At 61.2% G+C, this 22,846-nt stretch overlaps 2 protein-coding genes across 3 annotated transcripts in view; one reads left to right on the top strand and one right to left on the bottom strand.

Annotated features, from left to right (window-relative positions):
* Nucleotides 1-71: 71 nt before the first annotated feature.
* CHST13 (carbohydrate sulfotransferase 13) lies at nucleotides 72-12,082 on the bottom strand. Its single transcript, XM_065885042.1, has 3 exons — nucleotides 12,013-12,082; nucleotides 2,641-2,750; nucleotides 72-914 (listed from the first exon to the last, which is right to left on the bottom strand). The coding sequence occupies exons 1-3, from the start codon at nucleotides 12,080-12,082 to the stop codon at nucleotides 72-74; spliced, it is 1,023 nt and encodes a 340-aa protein (XP_065741114.1).
* A 4,749-nt stretch (nucleotides 12,083-16,831) lies between these two features.
* The window catches only part of UROC1 (urocanate hydratase 1), a 31,309-nt gene continuing 25,294 nt past the window's right edge, over nucleotides 16,832-22,846 (top strand). The window contains exon 1 of one of the 2 annotated variants that reach the window (XM_065885245.1): nucleotides 16,832-17,020. In XM_065885245.1, coding sequence (XP_065741317.1) covers nucleotides 16,895-17,020 — 126 coding nt within the window. In that variant the 5' untranslated portion in view covers nucleotides 16,832-16,894. The remainder of the gene's footprint in view (nucleotides 17,021-22,846) is intronic. The other variant, XM_065885244.1, reaches the window with a different exon arrangement.

Below are 22,846 nucleotides of genomic sequence, written 5' to 3'. Positions count from 1 at the left end.
GCGGCTCTCCGGGCGGAGTCAGGGCCCAGCAGCCTGCGCAGTCTCCGCGCCCCATCCCCCCGCCCGCAGGGCTAGCGCAGCCGCAGGTAGGAGGGAGCGGAGTAGTTGAAGAGCAGGAAGTCCATCCTGTAGAGGCCGTAGAGGCGCTGCTGGTAGAAAGGGCTGATGTCGTGGAAGAGGCGCGCGGCACGGTCGCGCGCGGCGGCCTGGGCCCAGGACGGCGGCTCGGGGAAGCGCAGGCCGGGCGCGCCCACCAGGCTCAGCACAAAGGCCGCGTCCTCCGCCAGCGTCTCGAACTTGCCCACGACGTCGTAGCGCAGGTGGCACGGGTGGCAGAGCGCGTGGGCGCGCTCCCAGTGCTCGTTGAAGGGCCCGTCGCGGCGCGTGCGCGGGTCCAGCAGGTAGGCCAGGAACTCGGCGAAGCGCACGTCGTGGCCGCGGACCAGCGCGTCGGGGCCCGGGCGCGGCCGCAGACGGCGCACGATGCCGGTGCCGAAGCGGCGCTGGAAGGTGGCGCCCCAGGGCCGCTGCAGCTTGTTGCGGTAGGCCGAGGCCAGGCGCTCGAAGGGCTCGCGCACAAACAGGAAGGCCAGGTAGGCGCGCAGGCGCCGGTTCACCTCGGCCGGACTGAAGTCGGCCAGCGAGGGCAGGCGGCCGGGCGCGTGCGCCTCGTGCGCGGGGATGGCGCGCGGGTCTCCTGGGCCGCGGCCGCTCAGCGCCAGCAGCACGCGCTTCCAGTTGGTGCAGGCCACCTTGGGCACGTAGCAGTAGAGCAGGCCGTGCGCGTCGTCCACCAGCACGTGCCGCAGGTCCTCCGGCCGCAGCAGGCGCTGCCGGCGCGTGTGGTGGCTGCAGGCGCGGCGCAGCAGGTCGCGCCGCTGCCGGTGCACCTCGGCCAGCGCGGAGCGCGGGCCCTGCGGGGACAGGACGGGGGTGGGTCAGGGCCGCGTGGGAGACGGGGGCCTGGATGGGGGGAAATGAATCTACCCGGCCTGAGGCACGTGCAGGATGTGACTGATCGCGTGCACGGCACTCTGGACCCCGAGAGCCGGAGAACGGACGTGCGACGTCAGAGTCAGCCTGGTAAAGAAGTCTGACGTCAGAGCGCCAAGCGCCGGGGCAAACTGAGTATCTGCTCACCGTTCCCTAAAACCGGGGTGGGATGTAAGACCAGTAGCTTACACAGTAGTAACGTCTGGAGGATGGTGATGAGACCTGTGCCGTACCAGGGGCTGCTGGTCTCAGAGCATCTTGAGACGTAAGCAGTGCGTGTCCCGATGGCTTAAATTGGCCTCAGCTAGCTTTTCTGTTGCTTGCAGCCCCATGAATACCAAGACAGGCACTGCTTTCTCCATTTTACAGAAGAGAAAACAGCTTCAGAGGAAGTGGGTTGCCTGCAGCTGTCAAGGAGAGAAGCTGGGACTCCACCTCGGGTCCCTCAGGATTCAGAAGCCGGGGCTGTGCCCACCGGTTCGGGACGGAGTCCTACAGCCACAGCCCTCATCCCTGCCAGCCTAGCTGACCCTCAGCCAGGGTCTAGTCCTTACGAGCTCTGTGCCCTTCTCAGGGTCCTTGGCCTTCCTGTGTCAAGGCACAGTGCCATAGGTAAACGGGGATAATGACGCCCCATCGTACAGGATTGCCGCGAGGCCTGCGTGGGCTCCCAGAACTCGAGTGCCCGGTGCACGGTCAGCACTTGTCGATCAGACCGTTTCTCTGCTGTTGTTTGTCCAGCTGCAGGATGCCTTGACATGTAACAGCCACTGGGCCCTCAGTCTGCGAGGGGGCCGAGCCAGCCCCACCAAGGCTTCATGTTCCCTCAGAAGCCTGCTGAGAGGCTGGCCTGCCCTCCGCTCGCCATGTGGCCCGGGGCAAGCCTGTCACCCTCGCTGAACCAAGGCCTCCCATCTGCCCCCACCAAGGGCGTGGGTGCCGTGGGCTCAGCCCTCAGGGCTTCGTTGAGCAGCCGCCTTCCCCAGCCCAGTGTGGTCCTTGCCCCGCTATGGCCCTCGGCCACCGCCACGTACTTGGTGCCCCCATCTGCATCTGCAGTGTCCCTCTGCAGGCCCCGTGTCCTTGCTCAGAGAGGGTCGGTCTCCATCTACACTGCGGCCTCCCGCCAGAGCTCAGGGCAGGCCGGTGCGGGAAGCCATCAGATGCCATCCTCCCCCCGCGGGACCGTCAGCGCCTCAAGGGCAGGGACCCGGGTGACCCGCGGGCGCTCGGTAGTGCTGAGTGTGCCTGCTGGGGTGTGTGTGAGCCGGACGTGTGCTCCCAGTGGGCACAGTGTGTGGTCCCTGCAGGTCCCCCCGTTGGTGAGGGGGCGCCCGCCTGTCTCCCTCTGTCACAGCAGGACTGAGATCGGGGGTCCCTTGGCTGCCGCCTGTTGCCACGGGTGGCACACAGCCCGCTGGTCGTTCTGTCCACCACGTGGAGCAGTGCTGCAGAGAGCGTGGCCTCAGTCCACAGCTGGAGACCCCCGGTCTCGGCCTGCCCCACGATTTGCCCTGCCGCAGCCCAGCATTCCCTCCCGGACAGAGGCTAGCTGTGGCTGCAGCCCCACGGCAGCAGGTCCACGTGGGAGCTCAGGGTTTCCTGTGGCTGGAGGCAGAGAGAGGGACGGGGCGTCCGTCCACCTACCTGGTCCAGGTCGTAGAGCATCTGCAGGGGACTCCTCCTCTTGCCACCAAGCCAGCTGGAGCCCACGGCCCTGTTTTCAAACGCTGGGGGTGTAAGGAGAGGGGCGTTCACTGCTGCACCAGACAGACTGGCCGTGTTCCTGGGGGCTTGGCCAACTCACCTCGGCACGTTGGATCCACCTCTGGGACTCAGTTTCCCGCCTGTGTCCCGCCTGCCTCTGGGGGCACTGACAGGGCCCGTCGTCCACCAGGGCGGGGTGCTTGGTGTCACTCCTGCCCCCACGTCCTGCCCTCCGGGAATGCCCTGAACCCCCAGGCTCTGCCACCTCCATCTGCCTTCATCTCACGCCCCACCTCTGCCAGCCACCTGCATGGAGCCCTGAGGGTTAGGGCTCAGCAGGCTGGCTGGGTCCAGCCTCCCCTGGCCCCGGGCACAGGCAGACAGAAATGGCTAGGCAGCAGCGGACACGGCACAGCCAAGCTGCCGGCTCTCTGGTGGTGAGCAGGTGACCAGCTCAGGTGACCCACAGGGGACACCTGCAATGGCCTGTACGTTCCCTGCTGGTGTGTGTGTCGCCTCACGGTAAATGCAAGTTTTGCTCTCGCCCAAACTGGCAGCCTCTGAGGGCAGGGATGCTCTCTGTCTCATCGCTGCATTCCTCAATCTTCCCGAAACTACCAAACACTCATGTTTTTATTAAATGTGATTATAGTTACTAATAAACTAATAAATTATAATGCAGTCTTTAAAGAATCACCCAAATTGGCAAGTCTCTGGCTAGACTGACCAAGAAAAAATGAAGACGCAAATTACTAACAATGGGAATGAAAGAGGAGACATTAGTAGTGGACCTTACAGAAATAAAGGGTTGAAGAATACAATATAAGCACCTGTACAACGGCAGATTTAACCTATGAAACTGACAATCTAGAAAGACACAACTTTTGAAACTCAAGGAGAAATAGAAAACCTCAACAGACATATAACAAGTAAAGAGATGGAATTAGTAATTTTTAAAAATTTCCACAAAAGCCCAGGATCAGATTGCTTCACTGGTGAATTTTACCAAATATTTAAAGAAAAAGTAACACTAATCTCTACCAAACTCTTCAACAAACAAACAAGCAAACAAAACAGAAGAGGAGAGAACACTTCTCAATTCGTGATATGAACCTAGTTTTACCGATACCAAAACCAAACATGTCACAAAAAAAAAGAAAACTATATACCAGTATCTCTTATGAATATAGATGCAAAATCTTCAAGGAAGTACTAGCGAACTAGATCCATGAACATGTGAAAAGGGTTATACACCATGACCGATTGAGATTTACTCCAGAAATGCGAGGTTGGTTCAACATAAAAATATCAATCAAGGTAATACACCATGTTAATAGAATAAAGAAAAAACTCCACATGGTCATAAAGAGATGCAGAAAAAACACTGCACAAAATTCAGTACCGTTTCACGATGAAACCACTAAACAAACTAGGAATCGAAGGGAACTTCGTCAAACTGATAAAGGCCATCTGGGAAAACCCCACAGCTAACACACTTAATGGCCATAAAAAGGAGTGAAGCGCTGACACCTGCTACCTTGTGGATGCACCTTGTAACCTGACACTGAGCGAAACAAGTCTCACGGAAGGCGCCAGCCACATTGTTTGACTCCCTCTGTACAAAACGCCCAGGACAGGCAAATGCATAGAGGCAGGAAGTAGATGAGTGGTTTCCAGGGGCTCTGGGTGGGATGGGGGGAGGGGCAGGCAGGCAGGCAGGCACTGGGAACATGGGGGGCAGGGCTAGTGGCTAACGTTCTGGGTTTGTACAGCTGTGAGAGTGCACCGCTTTTGAATATGCTAAAAACCACTGTACACTTTAAAAAAGTGAATTTTATGGAATGAGAGTATTATCTCAATAAAAATAAATAGTATTGACCATAAAAAGTAATATATACAACAACGTGTAAGTCTGGTTTACAAATTTAAATACATTCAATGGATACTGAGAAATTAGTGAATTCATAATAATGTGGGGTATTCATAAGAGGAATGTCTTTAAGAATTCAGGATCATATGAGAAGATAATATATTCATAAAAAGAACGAACGGTTCCAAGATCCTTGGCTTTCAACCAAATGAAGAGTCTTAAAATGCTGCCCGGATTCAAGGCTTTTCCTTAAGATAAGTCTTTGGCAAACAAGCAAACCTGGAAAATCTGATGCACTGATCTGTTGGCCCACTGACCACAAGCAGTGGTTCTCCAGCTTAAGCGTGCACGGGGCCTGTTGAAACACAGGTGGCCTGGGCCCGTACTCAGCTTGTGGCCCTCGCAGGTGTGGAGCGGGGCCCGTGAGTCTGTGTTTCTGGCAGTGCAGGTGTGCTGTTGCTGCTGGCACGGCAGTGCACGTTGAGAACCGCTGAGCCAGAGCAGTGTCTGGTGGAGGTGGTTGAATGAACCAGTAAATGACAGGCGGACAGGCCGTGCCCCGGCCTCCAGAGCCCTCTGTGTGTACCTGCAGCCCGCTGTCCAGGCCACCTGCCAGGCCTCTGGCCGCCTCAGGGCCCTTCCCCACTCCAGTGTCCCCAGAACAAGGACTGCGCTCTTCTGTAACCAGGGCACGTGGAGGGGTGAGGCCCTCAGGGTCTGCCCGGGTGTTGGGGGTCGTCGGTGGTCCCAAGACTTGAACCTCCGTCTCCTGGCTGCCGGCTGGCAGGGAGGCCCCAGGAGCTGCGGGCACCACGCTAGCCCAGCACCACGCACAGCCCCGGGAGGCGGGGGTCCGCCTCACCACTTTGCCCATGGGAAAGTGGAGCCTCTGAGAGGGGAGGAGCTTCCCTCAGGGTCACGGCTGGGGGTGGAGAAAAGGCTGGTGCCCATCGGGGGGTATGCAGAGGAGCAGACCTAGGTCACCTCCACCCCAGAGCCCCACGACTCGGAAGCACGCAGCCTTCCGGAAACACCAAGCATTGTGTTGGAGCCTCTCGTGTCCTGGCCAGACCACAGCCTGCAGGAAAGTAGGTCCCATCCCAGACCCCCGGAGCCAGTGGGTGGAGGGCGAGAGGCCCAGAATAGCCGAGGCCAGTGATTACAGGGCTGGGCCGCCCCGCCCACCTCCGCCCCAGCCACTGCACAGAGCAGGAGAGCCGGCGGGCAGGCTGGCCGTAGAGGCGGGTGGAAGGGGAATGCGCCGGCGATCCCTGGCTCCAGCCCCGCCTCCGTGAAGCTGGAGGCCTGGGCTCCGAGGGTAGGGGCCGTCCCCAGAGGGCCGCACAGGGGCATCCTGCTACCCCCACTCCCGCCCCTCCACCAGCCTCCAGGTCTCAGGCCTCCCTGCCAAGGGCGCTGTGGAGCAGCCGGCCCAGAGGGTTAGATGGGCAGGCCCAGCCTCGTGGCCGGGGAGTGGCCTGGGCCAGCCCAGAGCAGCCACAGGCAAAACCGCAGGCGGGTTCTCCTTTGGAAAAGGAAACAAAAATAGGTTATAGAGAGAGAAGGAGAGAGAAGGGGGAGAGGGTGGCGGAAGGAGGGTGGGAGGGACTGAGAGGTGATAGAGACAGAGGGGGCTACACAGGAGGACAGGGACGGAGGCTGGGAGGAGGTGAAACAGACAACAGCAGGATGTCGGAAAGAGCTCAAAGCAAACTAGCTGGGTGTGAAGGGGCGGGAAGCAGAGGGGGTGAGCTGCCCGCAATCTGGGGGCGCCCAGGGCCCACGCCCACGGGGTCCAGGCCCGGGAGCCGTGCAGCCCCAAACTCACGAGCAGGCCTGGGTCCCGGCCCAGTGGGCCAGCGTGAGGCCCAGCCTGACAGCCCAGTGCCCGCTGCACGTGGGCTGGAGTGTCCTGGGCGGTACAGGAGCCTGCAGGGAGGCCGGGGAGCCGGGCAGGAGGTGCCGGGTGGGCGAGAGCCTGGCACCGTGCCCTTGCTTTGCTCACTGACACACGTACTCCTGGGGGTAGGAACTATTGTTATCCCCACTTGACAGATGGGGAAACTGAGGCTCAAAGACGTAAAGAAAACTGCTGAGGCCTCACAGCAAGTAAGGGCCTTAAGCAGGCCTGACCCCAGGCCACGGCGTGAGTCCCGTCCTTTACTGCCCTGCCCTCGAGGCCCACCCTGCCCTGCGCACTACCCGCCCGTCCTCACAGCACCGCAGGCCAGGGGGTGGCATGCCGCGCAGGGAAGCCAACAAACGGTCCTTGACCCGCCCACCCTAAGGACAGGCCCTGCGCAGCCGTACCCGGGCCACTGAGGCTGCACCCGTGGGGGAAGCTGTGCTTGGTGACCCCTGCCCAGGGAGTAGAGGTTACGACGCAGCTTCTGGTTAATAAGTTCTAGCTGGGCCAGTGTTGCAAGAACAGATGGGTGGGAGTAGCTCTGTCTGGCCCATTCGGTCCCCTCGTGACCTGCAGGCCCGGGGCAGGGATATTCCCTCCAGAGATCAAGCCCTTCACAAGAAAAAAGCAATCCTGCCGCTTTTTTTTTTTTTTTTTTTAAGTAGCCGCCTCTCCACTTGTATTTAAGATTCAGACTCGACACTGAGCTCCACAGCGCCCAGAACGGAACCCTGCTTGGTCAGATCACTCCCAGTACAGTTGCGTCCCCTCTGCCCGGGACAATCACAGGGTTTATTCCCACCTCCGTGTGATGGTAAAGCCCACGTGGCTTCTCGCTGGCTGATGGCAAGTCCCAGTTCCTTCCAGGGCGTCTCCAGGTGCAGCCCCACCCTTCCCTGCTCACTCACTCACTTAGCTCCAGCCACACTGCCCTCCTGCTGGTCAGTGGACACATTAGGTGCGTCCCCACCTCAGGAGAAACCTCTACACTTTAGGGTCAATCCTTCTCATTCAGATCTCAGCTCAAATGTCCCACCAGAAAGAGGGCCTCTCCAATGAACAGCCTCCCGTTAATTTCTTCACAGCACTCATTACTGCTGAGATCGTCTGATTTGTGTGGGCTGATGTCTGGCTGCCCCTCTGGAAGGTCAGCTCTGCAAGGAGGGCACTGTCTTGTTTTCTTATAATCCCTGTACCTCAGCTAGTGTCTGCGAGTATTTATTTAAAGACTGATGGCCCCCTTCCTGGCCATGGGGCAGTCACCCCAATTCCTAGCCTGTCATTAAAGGCCACTCACCAACCTACAGTACCTTCCTGGCCTCCACTTCACTGCTCCCTCTCCTGAACCCTTGAGGGAACAGCGCATCCCTTAGCACACCAGGCCATTTCACTCCTCCATGCTTGTCTGTGCCACTCCCTCTGCCTGCAATTCTCTTTCGTTGTTTCCCACCTGGTAAACTCCTATGCAGCCTTCAAAGCCCAACCCAAATACCTCTGCCCTGTACAGTAGACAGCATAAGGATTGGGATTTAGACATGGATTTAAATCCTGGCACCCATACTTCCTAGTTGGGTGGCCTTGAGCAAGTCACTTCGTTTCTACTGATCTGAGCGTCTTCCTCTGCAAAAGGGGACGACCAGTCCCTACTCTGGAGCCTTCTGTTTTGCCAGCTTTTACTCTCTGGAGGCCTGGAAGGTGCCTTAGAGCTCTGAACCCTTCGGCAGTTCGGGAGAGTGGGCAGCAGTGTGGTGAGCGTCTACTGATTGGGCTCCCAGCAGCCACACCCCCTCCTTTTGGTCGCCCACCTGATTCCCCTCCAGACACAAACCTGCTTGTTCCCTCCATGTGGTTCTGATAGGCTCCCCACTCCCGTAGCTGCTGGGTTGGGCATGTGACCAGGTCTGGCCAATCAGAGCATTCCATCCCTTTCTGCCACAGCGATTGGCTCAGAGGTGGGCACCATGTGATCCAATCTAGGCCAATGAGATGCCTCCTTGGGACCCTGGCTGAAACCACGGGTGAAGGCGCTGCCCGCTGGCTGGGGAGCGGGGAGTGAGGCCACCACAGAGAAAAGCCAGACCTGGAGATGCAGACGTGGTTCGAGCCGCTGACGGCAGAGCATCTGGCCCAGTGAGTCTGAGACACGGCCCTCTGGGGGCGCCCCGTCTCTGACCCGTCACCTGCTGTGATTCCAGGGCCAGGACAGAAAGGAGTCGGGGGTCCAGTCGGGCACTGGGGCGCCACGGAGCAGGCGTTGAGAGACCTGGCGGGCTGGGGCCTGCGGGGCTCCGGGGGAGGCGGCCGATACAGGGCAGCCGGGGGCAAGCTCGGCCGCCTGCCCTGAGGAGCTGTTGCTGAGGCCTCAGGGACCCTGTCCTCACTGACCCCCCAGCCCTGGCACGTTGGCTCACCAGGAGTCACTGGGCATTTCTGCATTTATTCTGCATGGGACCAAATCCTGGTGTCTCATTAGAAACGGTGGCTGCCTACGGGGCCCCACACTGCACGACCGCAGGGGCTCCGAGACCGTCGTGGACCGTTGTCCCCTCGGCCTGGGTCCCCAGGTACTGCTGTGCCCGAGAAGGCAGTGGAGGGACAGCGGGGACAGAGCCGCCGTCCCCACCCGAGCCTCCTGGGTCCTTCCCCCTGGAGCCCCTCCAGGAAGGCTGTTGGGGGAGAAGGTCCCTGTTACCCCACATCACGCTCGGACCTCGGCCAGGAAGCGGGGCCCTAAGGGACGGGATATGCCCCAGAGGACAAGGAGGGCAGCAGTCCAGCCCAGAAGGGGGGGGCAGGCCCCCTGGGAACAAGCCCCCACACACACACCCAGGGTCCCCTGGAAGTGGGCAGAGCCCCAGCCTGACTCTGAGAGAAACACCCCTGATTGCCAACCTCAGGAAAGGTGCTCAACCCTGTGAACCCGGAAGGGGATGGAGGTCAGGACGGGGTGGGGTAGGGCGGGCTGCAGCACCTCCCAGCAAGGCCCCTGTGGACCAGCAGGGGTGGGGAGCTAAAGCAGCAGCATCACGGCTCCCCCTGGGTGTGCCTCTGGGGACAGAGGGGACAGACTGCAGATCTGGGTTTTTGATGTTAAAACAAACCCTGGGAGGGCAGGTTGTCAGCAAGTTCTGTCCCCAGCCCAGACTGACGCCGACACAAGCAAATACGTGGTCAAGGGCATCACACAGAAGCAGTCACCCCACCAGGTAAGCCACAGGGGAAGCCAAGGGTGGGCGGGCAGGGGGGACAGTGGGCCTGTCAGTGGGGCCGGGGCGAGGGTAGGGCGCTGAGGGCAGCAGTGCCCCAGGCAGCTGCCCCACCTCCTCTGGCATCTTGCTCACCCCCAGGACCCTGGCCACTAGGTCAGCATTGGCCTGACGGGCACCAGTTGGGCTGCTCCAGACCTCCCCACTAGAAAAGGGGCAGCGGAGCCCGCTTCGGGGGTCTCCGGCCCACCTTGCGGCAACTTCTGCCGCTTTGGAGACTCACCCGCCTGGAGGAGGGGGCTGCAGTCCCTCCTGGGCCCTGGAGCCCTATCCCCCTGCCACAGGCCACGTGTTCCAGCCCCTTCCAACTCGGGCTACGCTGCCGGGACACACTCGGAGATGCCGCAGGCCCACCTGGCTCCTGGGCTCAGGGGCTTCAGCTCAGGGCTTGGGGGCAGAAGAGCCAGCAGGGTAGGCTGGCTTGATTAGCCCTTGCTTGTCCGGGCCACCCTCACAGCTCTGATGGCTGGCAGCAGGCCACGGGGAAAAGTCTGAGAGTGCAGACGGAACGGAGAGGGGCTCTGGGAAGGCCGCTCCCCGCCTGGGGGCGCTGGAAGCAGGGCTGCAGGAGGGTCTGCCAGGCCAGACGCAGTGAGGCCCCCCTGCTGGGGGGAGGGTCATGGCCAAGGGTATTCATGAGGCAGGTTCGGCTGAGGTGGGGAACGGCCTGAGCAAAGGCTAGGAAGGGGCCACGGGAGGCACCCTCCTACCCTGCAGGAGAGGGAGGAGGTCAGAAGGAACAAAGTGCAGGCCCTCTCTCCCCCCACACCCGAGCCTGAGCCCTGGGGGCCAGGAGCCACTGTGCCCTGCCCGGCCCTAGGTCCTGGTAAACATTTGTCCAAGAAAGAGTGAGTGGCCAGTGTCATGACCGCAGACACTAGGACTACAGCCCACGCGGTGCGGGGGGACGCTCGGCTCAGCTAGGGCATGGGAACCCCCTCCCCAGGAGGCAGGAGCACCACCCCCGTGGCCCCCCAGCTCTCAGAACTGGTCAGGGGACGGAAAGACTGACTGCAGCTCCCTCCCGCGGGCCTGGGGAGGCGGCCGGGTCTGGGCAGCTGTGTCCAGACATGGAGGGGACGGTGTGAAGAGCAGGGTGACTGGGCAGAGCCCTGGGGAGCACCGAGGAGGCCTCCCAAGCCCAGCTCTCCTGGACCCCAGCCCAGAGGCAGTCACAGAGGTTTGAGGTGAGCAGGAGAAGGGAGCCCCTCACCCCAGGATGCAGGGGGCACCAGGCCACCCACGTGACCTCTGGCTTGATGAAGAGGCTGGGAGCCCCTTCGCTGCCATTTAACTGCACTTCCCCAGAGACCCTGTAAGGAGGGCCCCGAGCAGCCCATCTTATAGATGGGAGGACTGAGGCCCTGGGCAGGGGCGTGGGGACAGGCCGCCCAGACCCAGCCAGGTGGGTACATGCGGCCCCCAAAGTCTCCTGAGCCACCTTGACCCCACTCTCCCATGGTCCCCTCCCACCCGGGGACACGGTTACTTCCTCCCTGGACCCCTCTGCAAGGCTCCAAAGGCGTGATTCCAAGGATTCTTGCAGAGCCCCCGGGGGATGGGGGAGGAGATACAGACTCCCCCAACACACACTCTCACAGTCACTCACACTCACACCAGGAAAAGGCAAACAGAGCCGAGGTCAGAACGGGCCTCTGACTGGGCACCTCCAGCCCCAGGCCGCCCACGGGCCCTTCGGCCTCTCCCGTGAGTGAAGGCTCAGCACATGCCCGGCTCGGAGCTGGAAATCCGCACGGCGGTCATGACTGGCTGCCTGTTTCCCCCACCGGACCGTGAGGTCGGTGCTCAGGACCTAGTCCTTCCCGGTGCGAACTTAAGGCGGAGCAGGCGCGCCAGCGCGCAGCGCGGTGCGCGGAGGGGCCACCTCCGGACCCGGCGTGTCAAGCCCGCCGCCCTTGCGCGGCCGCGGACCCGGAGGGGTTTCCGGGCGCTAAGCGGAGTGAGCGCGAGGCAAAGGAGGCAAACTTCCCGGGTGGGCCTAATGCCCTCGGCCGCCCACCACTCACCCGGTCCCTGGGCCCCGGCTGGGAGGCCCGACTGTCACCTCTCACCTCTCCGGGCCTTGGGAGACCCACTCCCGAGGGGACAAGACCCTTGCGGGGAGCCGGGACAAGGGCGGGCGTTTAGAGCCTTTCTGAGCCCGCCCGCCCCAGTGCCCCAGCCCGGGAGGAAACCGTAGGTGCCCCCGCCCGGTCGGGGTTCCGGCCGCTGGTGGGGCGGCCCTGGGGCCGCCGGGCACTCACCCGGGCGCAGGAGCAGGAGCGCGGCGCCCAGACACGCGGCCACCAGCGCGCGCCGCCACCACAAGCGCCTCCCCATGCTTGCCCGGCGCGCGCTGCTGTCCGCGGGGTCCGGCCCGGCCCGCACCCGAAGCCGGCCTCCCGCCCCGCCCCGCCCCGCCCCGCCCCTGGACCCGCCCACGGACGAGTCCTCGGACCAGGACCCGAAACCCGACCCCCAACCCACCCCAGGGCCGCCCAGGGACTGGTCCTCGCTCCTGGATCCGGACCAGGGACCGCTTCGGGACCCTCCCGACGGCGCGCACCACTGCTCTCGGCGCGGGGGCGGGGGCGAGGGCTCTGCTCGCCAGGGGCGGGGTGGGGGGGACGAGGCGGCGACTGCTGGGGACCAGGCAGGTGGGCGAGGCGGATCGGTGGGCCAGTCTGCCCGGCCCCCACCCAGTTCAGCGGGGCAGCCGAGCAGTGGTCCAGGGCGCGAAGAGTGGAGACTGGGTGGAGGGAGCCCTGTCGCCGGCGCGGCTCTGTCCTCTTCCGCTCGTCTGGGGGCGCCATCCTCCACCCGAGGACGAGAAGCCTTGTCACATTGGCGGATGAGCGGGCCGGGGGAGCACGGTGTCCCGTTGCCTTTTTGCTGCGTTACGTACCAGGGGTCCAGGGGCTGGCTTGGGGCACTAGCCGCCTATACGTGACTCCCCCGGAACCCCCCTTCCCGGAATCAGGCCCAAGGGTGTCTCTTTCTCCTCCCAAGCCCACCCTGTAGCCTTGTTTTTACACGGTGGTGTGTGTGCTTGAGCCAACACTGAGCAGTGTGAGCGTGTGGGAAAGGCTGCGTTTCTGAACTGCTTTTGAAGAATCTGGTGATTCCAACCCTGGTGGTGCCACTTACGTGCTGTGTGAGATCAAGAAAGTGGCCTAACCTCTCTGTGCCCCAGTTCCCTTTGCAGTGGGATAGTACTAGGACACACCTCATCATGTTGTGGGAACTAAATGAGACACAGGAGATGTTTGGCACGGCGTCTGGCACTCAATGAGTGCCATCTAAGTACTTGACGTTGATGATTATTTTATTTTTACAGTTAACTGTCTGTTTCTGGCAGGTGACTCTGGTTTCTGTTAAGGTGCTGATATAAAAATTCGTTCCCGTCATGTGTAAGTTTTAAAGGTCTATTTAAAGGAGAATATTAAATAAATAATAGTTCTGCTGTCTTAAAGATATGGCTCCGAATGCTATGATAGGTCTCAAATGGCAGAGGGTCAGAGCACGCCTCGCCAGAGGCCCAGGGCCTTGGCAGCTCCCCTGAGAAGACGCCAGCTGCGGCCTCTGCCCTCTCACGGGAGTTCGCATGCATTCAATCCCTCATTCAACAGGCACTGGGTACCCACTGGGTGCTGAGGCCCTAGGGGAGAACAGGACAGGGCGCTCTCTGCCCTCGTGGGCTACAGTATGGATGGGGGAGGGCATAGGAAAAGGGGCGAACATGTGCGATCACGGCAGGTGGTAAACGTGCTATGAAGAAAATAAGGGTGGGGCAGAGGGAGGTGTGCGGGGCCAGCCTCGGGGGTGCCAGCAGCAGAGGTGAGTAGGTGGCAAGCTGCAGAAGGAACAGCCCTTGCGGAGGCCCTGAGGCGCCCAGCTAGTAGCTGTTGCCCTCAAACTTAGGCGTTAAACATTTCAATTTCGCTCACAATTTAGTGGGTGAGGAATTGGGGAAGGGGCTCCGGTGGGTGCTGTTCACTGGGGATCTCACGCTACCGCGTCAGACGGCAGCTGGGACTGGTCGTCCGGAGGCCGGCCCAGGCTGGCCAACCCGACGGCTCCAGCACAGCTGGGCGGACACCGCAGCACTCGCACTCCTCACGCCCGCCCCAAGTGGGGTCTGGCTCCGGGGGTTGCTTCCACAGAGCCTCAGGCTGCCTCCTGTTGCTTCCCCGGGAACCGCTAGGGCCGCCCCAGCCTCACTCAGAGAAGCACCCAAGCAGGGATCTGCCGGCATGTTTAAAACCACCAAGCGCGTAAAGATGCACATGCTCCTTGAACGGGAAGCAGCAAGGGGGCTCTGAGGTGGACAAGGCGGAGCAGATAGGGTGTCCACGTCCCCAGCCCGTCGTGGGCCGCGGTGTGGGCTGTTCTAACTGCCCCGCTGCCGACGGACTACAGGTTGGCGGGAGGAGGGGGGAAGGCGGGAGGCTGGGCCGACTCTGGGAGAGGTGAGGGGTGTGGACCAGGCTGCGGTGGTCTCAGGGCCCCGGCTATACTTTGAAAGTAGAGGGGTCAGAGGTCAGGGTGCCTCAGAGAAGCCACCCAGGGCGGCAGAGTGGCTGGAGGGGAAGCAGGCACTAGGTTGATGGGCCAAGGGACAGAGGTCCTGCCTGGCTTGAGAAGGCCTGATGGGCCTGCTGGTGACACGGCAGAGATTGGGGCCCGGTGTGGCCTGCGTAGTGGTACCAGGCAGGCAGGGCTGGGCTTTCGGTGCTGGTCGCCAGGTGCTAGGAAGAGAGGCTGGCCAGGACAGGAGTAGCAGCTGGGAGTGACGGGAGGGGAGACTGAGGCAGGCACTCGATGCTGAAGAGGACAGGCCACGGCCAGCACCAGGAGCCCGAGGCCTGAGGCCCAGGGAGGCACATGCTGAGGGCCTGCCTGCCTTTCTTTACTCCTTGTTCTACATTTTATTTATTTGGTTTGTCCATGGACCAAAATTCAAAAACTCCACAGTTCTCTTGAATTGAAGTGAAATTCAGGTACCATAAAATTACTCATTGAAAAGTGTACAATTTAGTGCCCTGACAATGTGGAAAGCACCAGTCTTACAGGGAAGGGTCTCCTTTCCTCCTGTTCTCTCCCAGTTCCTTGTGGATACTTCAGAGACAGTTCACGCCCACGTGTATATGTTTTCTTCGCTTTCTGTGCTATTACATTGCTCTGTTCCTTGCTTTTTTGATAGTGGCAACAATTAGAAAAATAACATCTTACCCGGTGCTGATTCTGTGCAGGTGCTGTTCGAAGACCTTCACGTGTGTTACCTCGTTTAATACTCAGACAGATCACATGAGGTAGCTACTGTTACTGGTTTCATTTTACAGACCGGGAAGCTGAGGCACAGAGAGGCTGAGGAACTGACCCAAGGACCTACAGCTCATGAGTGGTATAGCCAGATTCCACGTACCTGTCTGCCATATTTAACATCTGTGAGATCCCAGTGCTTTTAAATAGCTTTCAGGGTGTTTAAAAATTAAACTGTTTATTTGGGGATCCTTGTAGATTCACGTGCAGTTGTAAGAAATAATAAGAGAGACCCGGGTGCCCTGTTCCCCCGTGGTAGCGTCCTGCTGTCTGTAGCCCAAGGTCACAACCAGGACACGGACACAGTCCCCCCCTTCGGTTCAGGACAGCGGAAAATGTTTTTAATTGGTTGCAAACATTTAAAAATGAGATTTCACAAAAAGTGTTGGATTTTGTGGCTTCTCTTGAGGCCTCGCCCAGAAGCAAATCCTGAGTGGAGGTCTCGGTACAGCCTGTCTGTTGGGGGCATGGGATGGGGATACCCGCGGGGCAGCTCAGCCCACTCCTGCCAGGGGCTCCCCAGAGCTGCTGCCTCCACCCATGCCCTGCCGGGGCGAGGACGCTGGGGTATTGGCCCACTGCTGTTGCTGGCGGAGAGCTGCTCCCCAGCAGATGGGGAGGGGGCTGGCGATTCTCCAGCCCTTCCAGCCCCCCTCTGAGCGGGAGGTGCAGGTACCGGCTGCTGGCGGTCACAGCTGCGTGACCTGCAGGCCCAGGCAGGGGCCTGTCCCCAGTGCCCGTAGTGGTGCCGGGCCAGGACCCTGCCCGGTCCCTGGTGTTGGAGGGAGCGTTGGATGGACGGCTGCGAGCCTGCGTGCACCCGCCGAGGCAGCCTCCCCGCCACCTGGACACGAGAGTACGCTCGCTGCCCGGCCGGAGATCTGGGAGGCCGAGGGGCGGCTGGAGCCAGACCCCTCGGCTCCAGGGGCCCAGATCCCAGCTCCACCAGGACTAGCTGTGTGGCCTTGGGCAGTTTCCACACCTATGAAACGGGACAGGGTGGCCCGGATGACGTGCGGTGCTCCGAGGAGTAAACACGCGGAGGCGTCAGCCGTCCTGCTCTCGTGCCAAGTGCAGGCCCCACGCCGGGCACTCACCTGGTGGCTGCGCGCCTCCCACCCCTTGCGTTGGGCCGCAGGGCTGGCCTGCAGCTGAGCTGGGTCCACAGCCAGGTGTGCTGCCTCCCCGGGCCCCCGAGATTCTAGCGGCCCCTGGGCCTCAGCCACCCCACCCGGAGTGCGGGGCGAAGACGCAGCACCTTCCCACAGGGCGCTCGTGGGATGGGGCTCGCTGAGAGCCTGGGGAGGAGTGGGGCGGCCCGCACCTCAGTGGGGGCTGAGGAGGGTGTGGCTCCCGCTGGCCGGGCTCCCGCCACCCCTGTCACCCAGGGGGCAGGGAGGAGGGATACGAGGGCCACCACACTCTGCCGGGCCGGTGTCCCGGGTCCCCCATCATCACGTCGCCTGCCTGGTGTAACTCCCCCACGAGACAAACCCGAACACGAGAGCGCTCCCCGTGCTGTGTCCTAGAAGACACACCCCTCAGGGCCAGCACCCCACTAAAAGGACAAAGGAACCCTCACCCAGGCGTCCCTGGCACGGAGCCTGCCTCTCCCAGGACACCGCCCCCAGGTCGACACTGCGGGCCGCCAGCCTGGGGCCGTGACCCTACGACCTCCGACCTACGCACGGCTCCTTCCGGAGGCCCGGGGGCCAATGAGGGGCTGGAGGGGGTGGGCCTGGAGCCAGAGGACCCCGCCCAGCCGGACCTCGACTGCCCAGTCCCTCCGCGGCCCACGCAGAGTGCGCCTCCGCCTCGCGTCTGCCAGACATGTCCCGCCTCCAGGCGCTGTGCTCCGGCCTGCCCTTGCGGCCTCTCCCGGAGAACCGGGGACGCCGGGCCGGGGTGCCCCACGCCCCGGTCAGGACCCCCGGCCTCAGCCCCGCTGAGGAGCAGGTAAGAGGCTGGGCCCCCTCCTGCAGGGCCGTTTGCCCTCTGGGTGGACCGGCTGGGCAGTGCCCACGTCCTGCTCTGAGCCGTGTGTGCCAGACTGCTTCACACCCAATGTCCCTCATTCTTTGCCCAGCGGCCGCCCTGGGGTGTAGGACTCCGGCCCCCATTTACTGATGGGGAGGGACCCTGGGGCTCACGATCACCCAGCCAGCAAGCGGGGGGCCTGTGGCCGCCTCCAGCCCAGGAAGGCGAAGTGAGCGCAGGAGCCGGACTGCAAGTCCCGCCCCGGCTTCCGGAGCCTGAGCCACCAGGTGCCCCCCCTCCTGGCCATGACACACAGGTGTGCGCAGGTGGCCGGAATGAGGCCGAAAAAGAGCTTTCTCCTGTTTTCCTTTACTGAGGATGGCTTGACAACTTCAGGAACCCTGGGGGAAAGTAGCGAATACAAGTGAGCGCAGAGATTAAAAGAGGGGTCCCGCCACCCGGACAGAGGCTGCCGCCCTCCCGGGGCGGCCGTGGGAGGGGAGGCACAGGGCGTGCAAACTGGAGGGGCTGCCGGGGGATCAGGCGGACTTTAGAGTTTCCACCCTTGTCACCTTCCTGCTGGGCGCCGATGCCTCGACCTTTGGCGTGGGGACCCAGAGGGCTGTGCCGCCTACGCATGCCAGGGGACGCCCTGATGGGCGGTGATGGGATCAGCTGAAGGGCGCGGGCCCTTGGAGCGGGGTGGCATGCGGTCTGGGGAGTCTGAGCTGTGGAAGGGGCTGAATCTTCGGTGTGGGCGCCCGGGGCGTGGGGAGCCTGCAGCCTGCTGGTCCTGGGGGACAGGGAGAAAGAGGCGTATGGCTCTGTGCCCCTCCCCCTTCCTGCTGCTGTTTGGTCTTTGACCCGGGTTCTGCTGCAATTCCCTGGGCGGTAGGAGGCCACTCCGGGGGCTCCTGGTTGGGGCTGGTCACCAGAGAAACCAAGCCGTGGTTGCACGTTGGAACTTTCACCGTGAGGGGCCAGGAATGGGGTTAATGATCCATCATGCCTTCGCCTACCAATCCCCCAGCTACGGGGTTGGCAGTGTCTGGGTTTGTGAACACGTGGAGATGCGGGGTGGGGGGGGGGGGGCGCCTGCCCCTTGCCCCGCCCCTGCCGAGGGTTGCTGCTCACCTGTACCCTTCATCACATCCTTTGTTATGTAATAAACCGGCGAACGTGTTCCCCTGAGTTCTGTGAGCCATTCTGGCGAATTATTAAACCTGAGGTGGGGCGTGGGCTCCCCATTTCTAGCTGGTTGGTCAGGAGCACAGGCGACAATGGGGCGTGTAATTGGCGTCTGAAGCGGGGCCATCTCGTGGGGCTGAGCCCTTAGCCTGTGGGTGGGCTCTGGGCGGACTGTGGTCCACAGTGTCCCGGCTGGACTGAAGTGTAGGACGCCAGCCGGGTCGGAGGAGCGGTGGGTGTTGGAGGGCCCACGCGTCCACTCCCCGCCGGGACCTGCGAGAGGACACGAGAGCTCCTCCTGGACAGGCCCAGACCCAGGGACGGCTTCCTCAGCGGCCGGCTTTATGCTTTCCTGCGGCTGGTTTTCTGTTTTATTTAAACGTCCCTTTGAATTTTGACATAAGCTTTTAAAGGTAATTTTAAGAGATAAGTCAAATATTATAACGTTTCCTAATCTTTTGGTGTCTCCTTCCAGACACTTTCTATGTGCGCACAAGGTGTGTGTGTCCATCCTTCTTAAAAGCATAAGTGGAAGTTTTCCATACAGGCTGGTTTCTTTTGAGGCTGTTCCTTGTTGGTGCGTTTGGAGCTGCCCCATTGTTTGAACTGTTGTTGTTTTTCGTGGTTTGGACGAACGAAAACATGCTCCACTCTTTGTTCTTCTTTAAGTGGATTTCTGTTGAAACGCAGAGGATGGTCTGGCTGTCGGGTTTCAGTCACTGGGACTGTAGTGCAGAGGGAGGGTCTCATCACATCCTGTTAGAAACGTCCTCGGCATCCCCGCTCCCCCACGTGCAGCTTCTCTTACCGATATTTCCCCAAAGCGTGCCCCACCCTCAGGGGCTGTGCTGGACCTGAGATCCCAGGTCTGAAGACCTCCCACCACTGCTGACCATAATCCTCAGCTTCTTGAGGGTGGGGTTCTGTGGGGCTCACTTCTGGGTCTTCAGCGATGCCAGAGCTGTTTGTTGAATGAGTGAACAAGACCATGTGCTAAGCGCCCGAACCAAGACCCTCCAAGAGTTCAGCGGGCAGGAGAAACCTAGGAAAGCTTCTTGGAGGAGGTGGTCTTGGCACCAGGGGCAACGTTCCCAGACTTGGACATCTGAGAGGCGAGGCATCTGGGACAGAAGGAGGCGGTGAGCGGAGATGCAGAGACGGGCCTGTGCAAGGCAGGCTGGGGTGGACGAGGCCCCGCGTAGGCCCAGGCTGGGTGCCGACCTCAAGAGCCAGGCCCAGCCTGACTACTGGGGGTCCTGGATGCCTACCAGTGTGCGCTGTGTCAGAAGCCCATGAAGGTCTCGGAGCAGCAGTGCGAGTTGCTGCTTGGCATGCCGCCCACAGAGAGCGAGGGCTGGTGCAGAGCTCCTAGGGGGGCAGGTGGACAGGGGCCCCGCGTGGAGGCCATGAGTGTGCAGACGGTCGTCCGGGCAGCTGGGCCCCCAGTGGCCCATGTGTGCCAGATGCCGGGTGAGCAGCCCTGTGAGGTGGGGGCCGTCTGCTCCTTTTACGGAAGAGGAGGCTGAAGTTCAGAGAGGTGAGGTGTGCCGGCTGGAAAAGACAGGGCAGGGATTCTCCCCTCAGAGCTTCCTGAAGTGCCAGCCCTGCTGCATCATTTTCCAGCCTCCAGAGGCGCCTGCGTTCCTGGGCTCCTGGGCCCATCCTCCGTCTTCAAAGCTGACAGCACAGCACATTGAAATCCTTCTTTCTTACTCTGAGCCTCCCCTCTCCTCTCAGAAGGACGCTCGTAATTACTAGGGCTGACCTGGATGGGCAGGATCATCTCACATCTCAAAATCCTTCTGTCATCACATCTGCAAAGTCTCTTTTGCCATGTAACGTGACATATTCCCGGGGAATAGGGTGTGGACATCGTTGGGGCCCATAATTCTGTCCCCCATCCCATCAGGCACCCAGAATTCTCCAGCCCAATGGCTGAACACGGGACTTTTATGAAATAATCCCATGATCCTAAGGGTACAGGCCACTGAGCTTGTCCGCTTCTTATGCCTTTGAGGTCAAGGTCGGGGAGATGGAGGTCTCTGGAATTCTGTCCAGTTTATGTGCCTTAGATGCTTCTGATTTTGCCAGTAAGAGCCCACTGGTAAGTGCATTCTCTGATTAACAGGCCACAATCTCACCTGTGAGAATCCACGTGCTACACAGCAGACCCTCCGGGGCAGACTTGCCGTGGAGCTGAGGCGGTAGCACTGCGGCATGAGTGCCAGCTGACCCCGGGGGTGAATCCCCAAGTATGGCCCCCACGGGCTCTTCCTGGCAGCATTTGAAGTAAACTGAAGACCTTTTAACAAGGAAGCTGCAAAGCTGGGGAGCGGGGAAGCAAGAAATGGCCCAGGCTCCGGCTTGGGTGTCTTTACAGGGACAGGAGGGCGCAGCTCTGCGCGGTGTGCCGGGCCGTGCGTGTTGTCTCGTTAGTCCTTCCAGCGACACGGCCAAGCTGGCGCCCCGAGAGATGCAGAAGCAGGCGGGCGGCCTCCCGGGCTGGTCCAGCCGGTGCTTAGCAGGGCCCGGTAGGCAGCTGTGCCTGCCTTTCCGAGCTCATCGGGAAACCGTCCCACCTCTCCACCTGGCCTGTCCTCATGGGGCCTCCTCTGCTGAGACTGCCTCTCATCCCCCCGGGGGGAAGGTCACACGCCTGTCCGAATTGCATTTTCTCGTCCTGACCCCAAGAACTGCCCCCATTCAGAGCTTGGGGTATTGAATCCAGGCCAGCAGAGCTGCTGCTTTAAGTTTTTCACTCAAGGAATAGTCACTGCAGGCCTGTTACGTAAATTCAGACACAGAAGATAAAACTATTGAACAAAAGTGTAACAGAAGACAACTTTGCTGAACTAGTAGAAATGTGAAATTTCAGATACAAAGACAGTTTATCGTTGAAAGAACCAAAAGAAACCCCAACGTACAATAGTCCACGTGAAGACATATCCAGGCTAGTTTTCTGAATTTCAGGGATAAAGAGAAATTCAGCAAATCCTGAGATGGAAATTGTCCACAGGGAGCAATAGCCCAGCAGCTGGGAAGTGGGCTTAGGGGGTCGGAACCAGTATTCGTTAGAAAATGAAATAAAAGAAGCTCCAGTTGGGTAGGATGTATTAGGGCCCGTGTAGTAAGGTCACGCCTCCCGTGGAGTGTGTGTGTGTGACACGTTGCTTTTGAAACTTTTCTGTAAATGTTCAGTTTCTCTTGGCAAGCTCTGATTGGAAGATGTACACTGATAGAAAAAACCACCCAACCGCTGCGTCGAGGTGTAACATGGACCCCAGAGGCCCAGGCCGAGGCGACGGGCACGACCCTGAAGGGCCCAGCCCTCCTGAGCTCTGGCGCACGCCTAGCCCTGCCTGCCCTTGAAGCCGTGTCCCTGGCCTTCTGCAGCATGCCCTCCCCACGCCGGCCTCTTCCCCTCCCGCCCTGCTGCTGTGCGTGGCTCTCTCGTGCCTCCCCGGGGGTCCCGGACCAGCGGCAGCAGCTGGGATCCCATCAGAGACGCTGCGGGCGGGCCCAGCCCTCCGATGCAGCTGACCCTCTGCGCGATTCTCGAGTCCGCTGGAGTCTGAGCACCGCCTGTGGACGTATTTCTAGCCGCCTTTCGATTTTTCCAAGAGAGCAGGGATTACGTGCTTTATTCCACGTGGACCTTAGAGAGGGACTCGCTGTGCAAACCTTGTCAAGTCCCCGTCACTCCTGAGCTGGAGTTTCCCTCGTTGCCCTTCTTGCCCTCGGCTTCCTCCTGCGCCGCCCTCCCCCTCCTCTCTCCTCCCACCCCATGTGCCCCCAGGTCCCCAGTGACACCCTTGTCGCGCGGTGCTGGACCTCAGGGCACGCGGGGCAGGCTGTCCTCCTGGCCGGGTCCCGGCTCTCTGTCTCCCGGGCTGGCCCTGCGCCCTGCCTGCCCACGCGCTGGTGTCCTCAGGGCCCAGGCCGGGGCCACAGGCTCTTCTCCCGTCACCTCTGCCCACCCATCTTCTCTGAGGCTCACACTGCCTCCCCCTCAGTGGCCGTGTGTCGAATGAATGCGTTCACACCGGCCCCTCATCACGCCCCCAAAGCAGTTCGTTCTCCAGGGTCAGCTGGTTGAAGGCGTGGCCTCGACGTCCGCCCCGACACAGGGTCGTCACCCCGCGCCCCCAGCCGCACGCTCCTGCCGGGTGGTGGGAGGGGGAGCGCTGTGAAGGGTCCGCCGGGACCCTGGCCCTGCTTGAGCTCAGCGAGACTGATGGGAGGCAAGGAGCCAATGGTGAAGCATCCGAAGACGCAGAGCCTGTGGGAGAGAAGCATGGGGGTGCTGAGAGTCAAGACCGCACGGTCAAGGCGGGCCCCAAGGACGGGCGTCTGGACTGGGGCTTCGAGGAGGGGGCTCCCAGGGAGGCAGCTGGCACGGGGGCTGGGGCAGCGGGAAGGGAAGGGGCCGGACAGGAGCACGAGGGCCGCCTGGAGAAGGCTGACGGGGGCAGGAGTCGGGCCGCTCTCCGCGGTGTGCGATGAGAAGCCTTAGACACTTCTTCCTGCTCTTGGGCGCCTGAGCCCGGCTCCAGGCACTGCCCCGGGCCTCCCGGAGCTGTGTGCCGCCCGAGGCCACCGGCCACGCTGGGTGCTGCT

Source organism: Phocoena phocoena, chromosome 10 (genome assembly GCF_963924675.1).
Source record: "Phocoena phocoena chromosome 10, mPhoPho1.1, whole genome shotgun sequence".
Classification (NCBI taxonomy): Eukaryota; Metazoa; Chordata; class Mammalia; order Artiodactyla; family Phocoenidae; genus Phocoena; species Phocoena phocoena.
The sequence above is the reverse complement of the archived record's forward strand: the minus strand, read 5'-3'. Positions and strand labels throughout refer to the sequence as shown.

Coding starts and splice junctions, on each gene's coding strand:
- CHST13 (XM_065885042.1), bottom strand. CDS start 12,082: ATGGGGAGGCGCTTGTGGTGGCGGCGCGCGCTGGTGGCCGCGTGTCTG. Junction 2,751..12,012: donor CGCCGCGCTCCTGCTCCTGC/GCCCGGGTGAGT, acceptor CTGGTGCAGCAG/TGAACGCCCCTCTCCTTACA. Junction 915..2,640: donor TGCTCTACGACCTGGACCAG/GTAGGTGGACGG, acceptor CTGTCCCCGCAG/GGCCCGCGCTCCGCGCTGGC.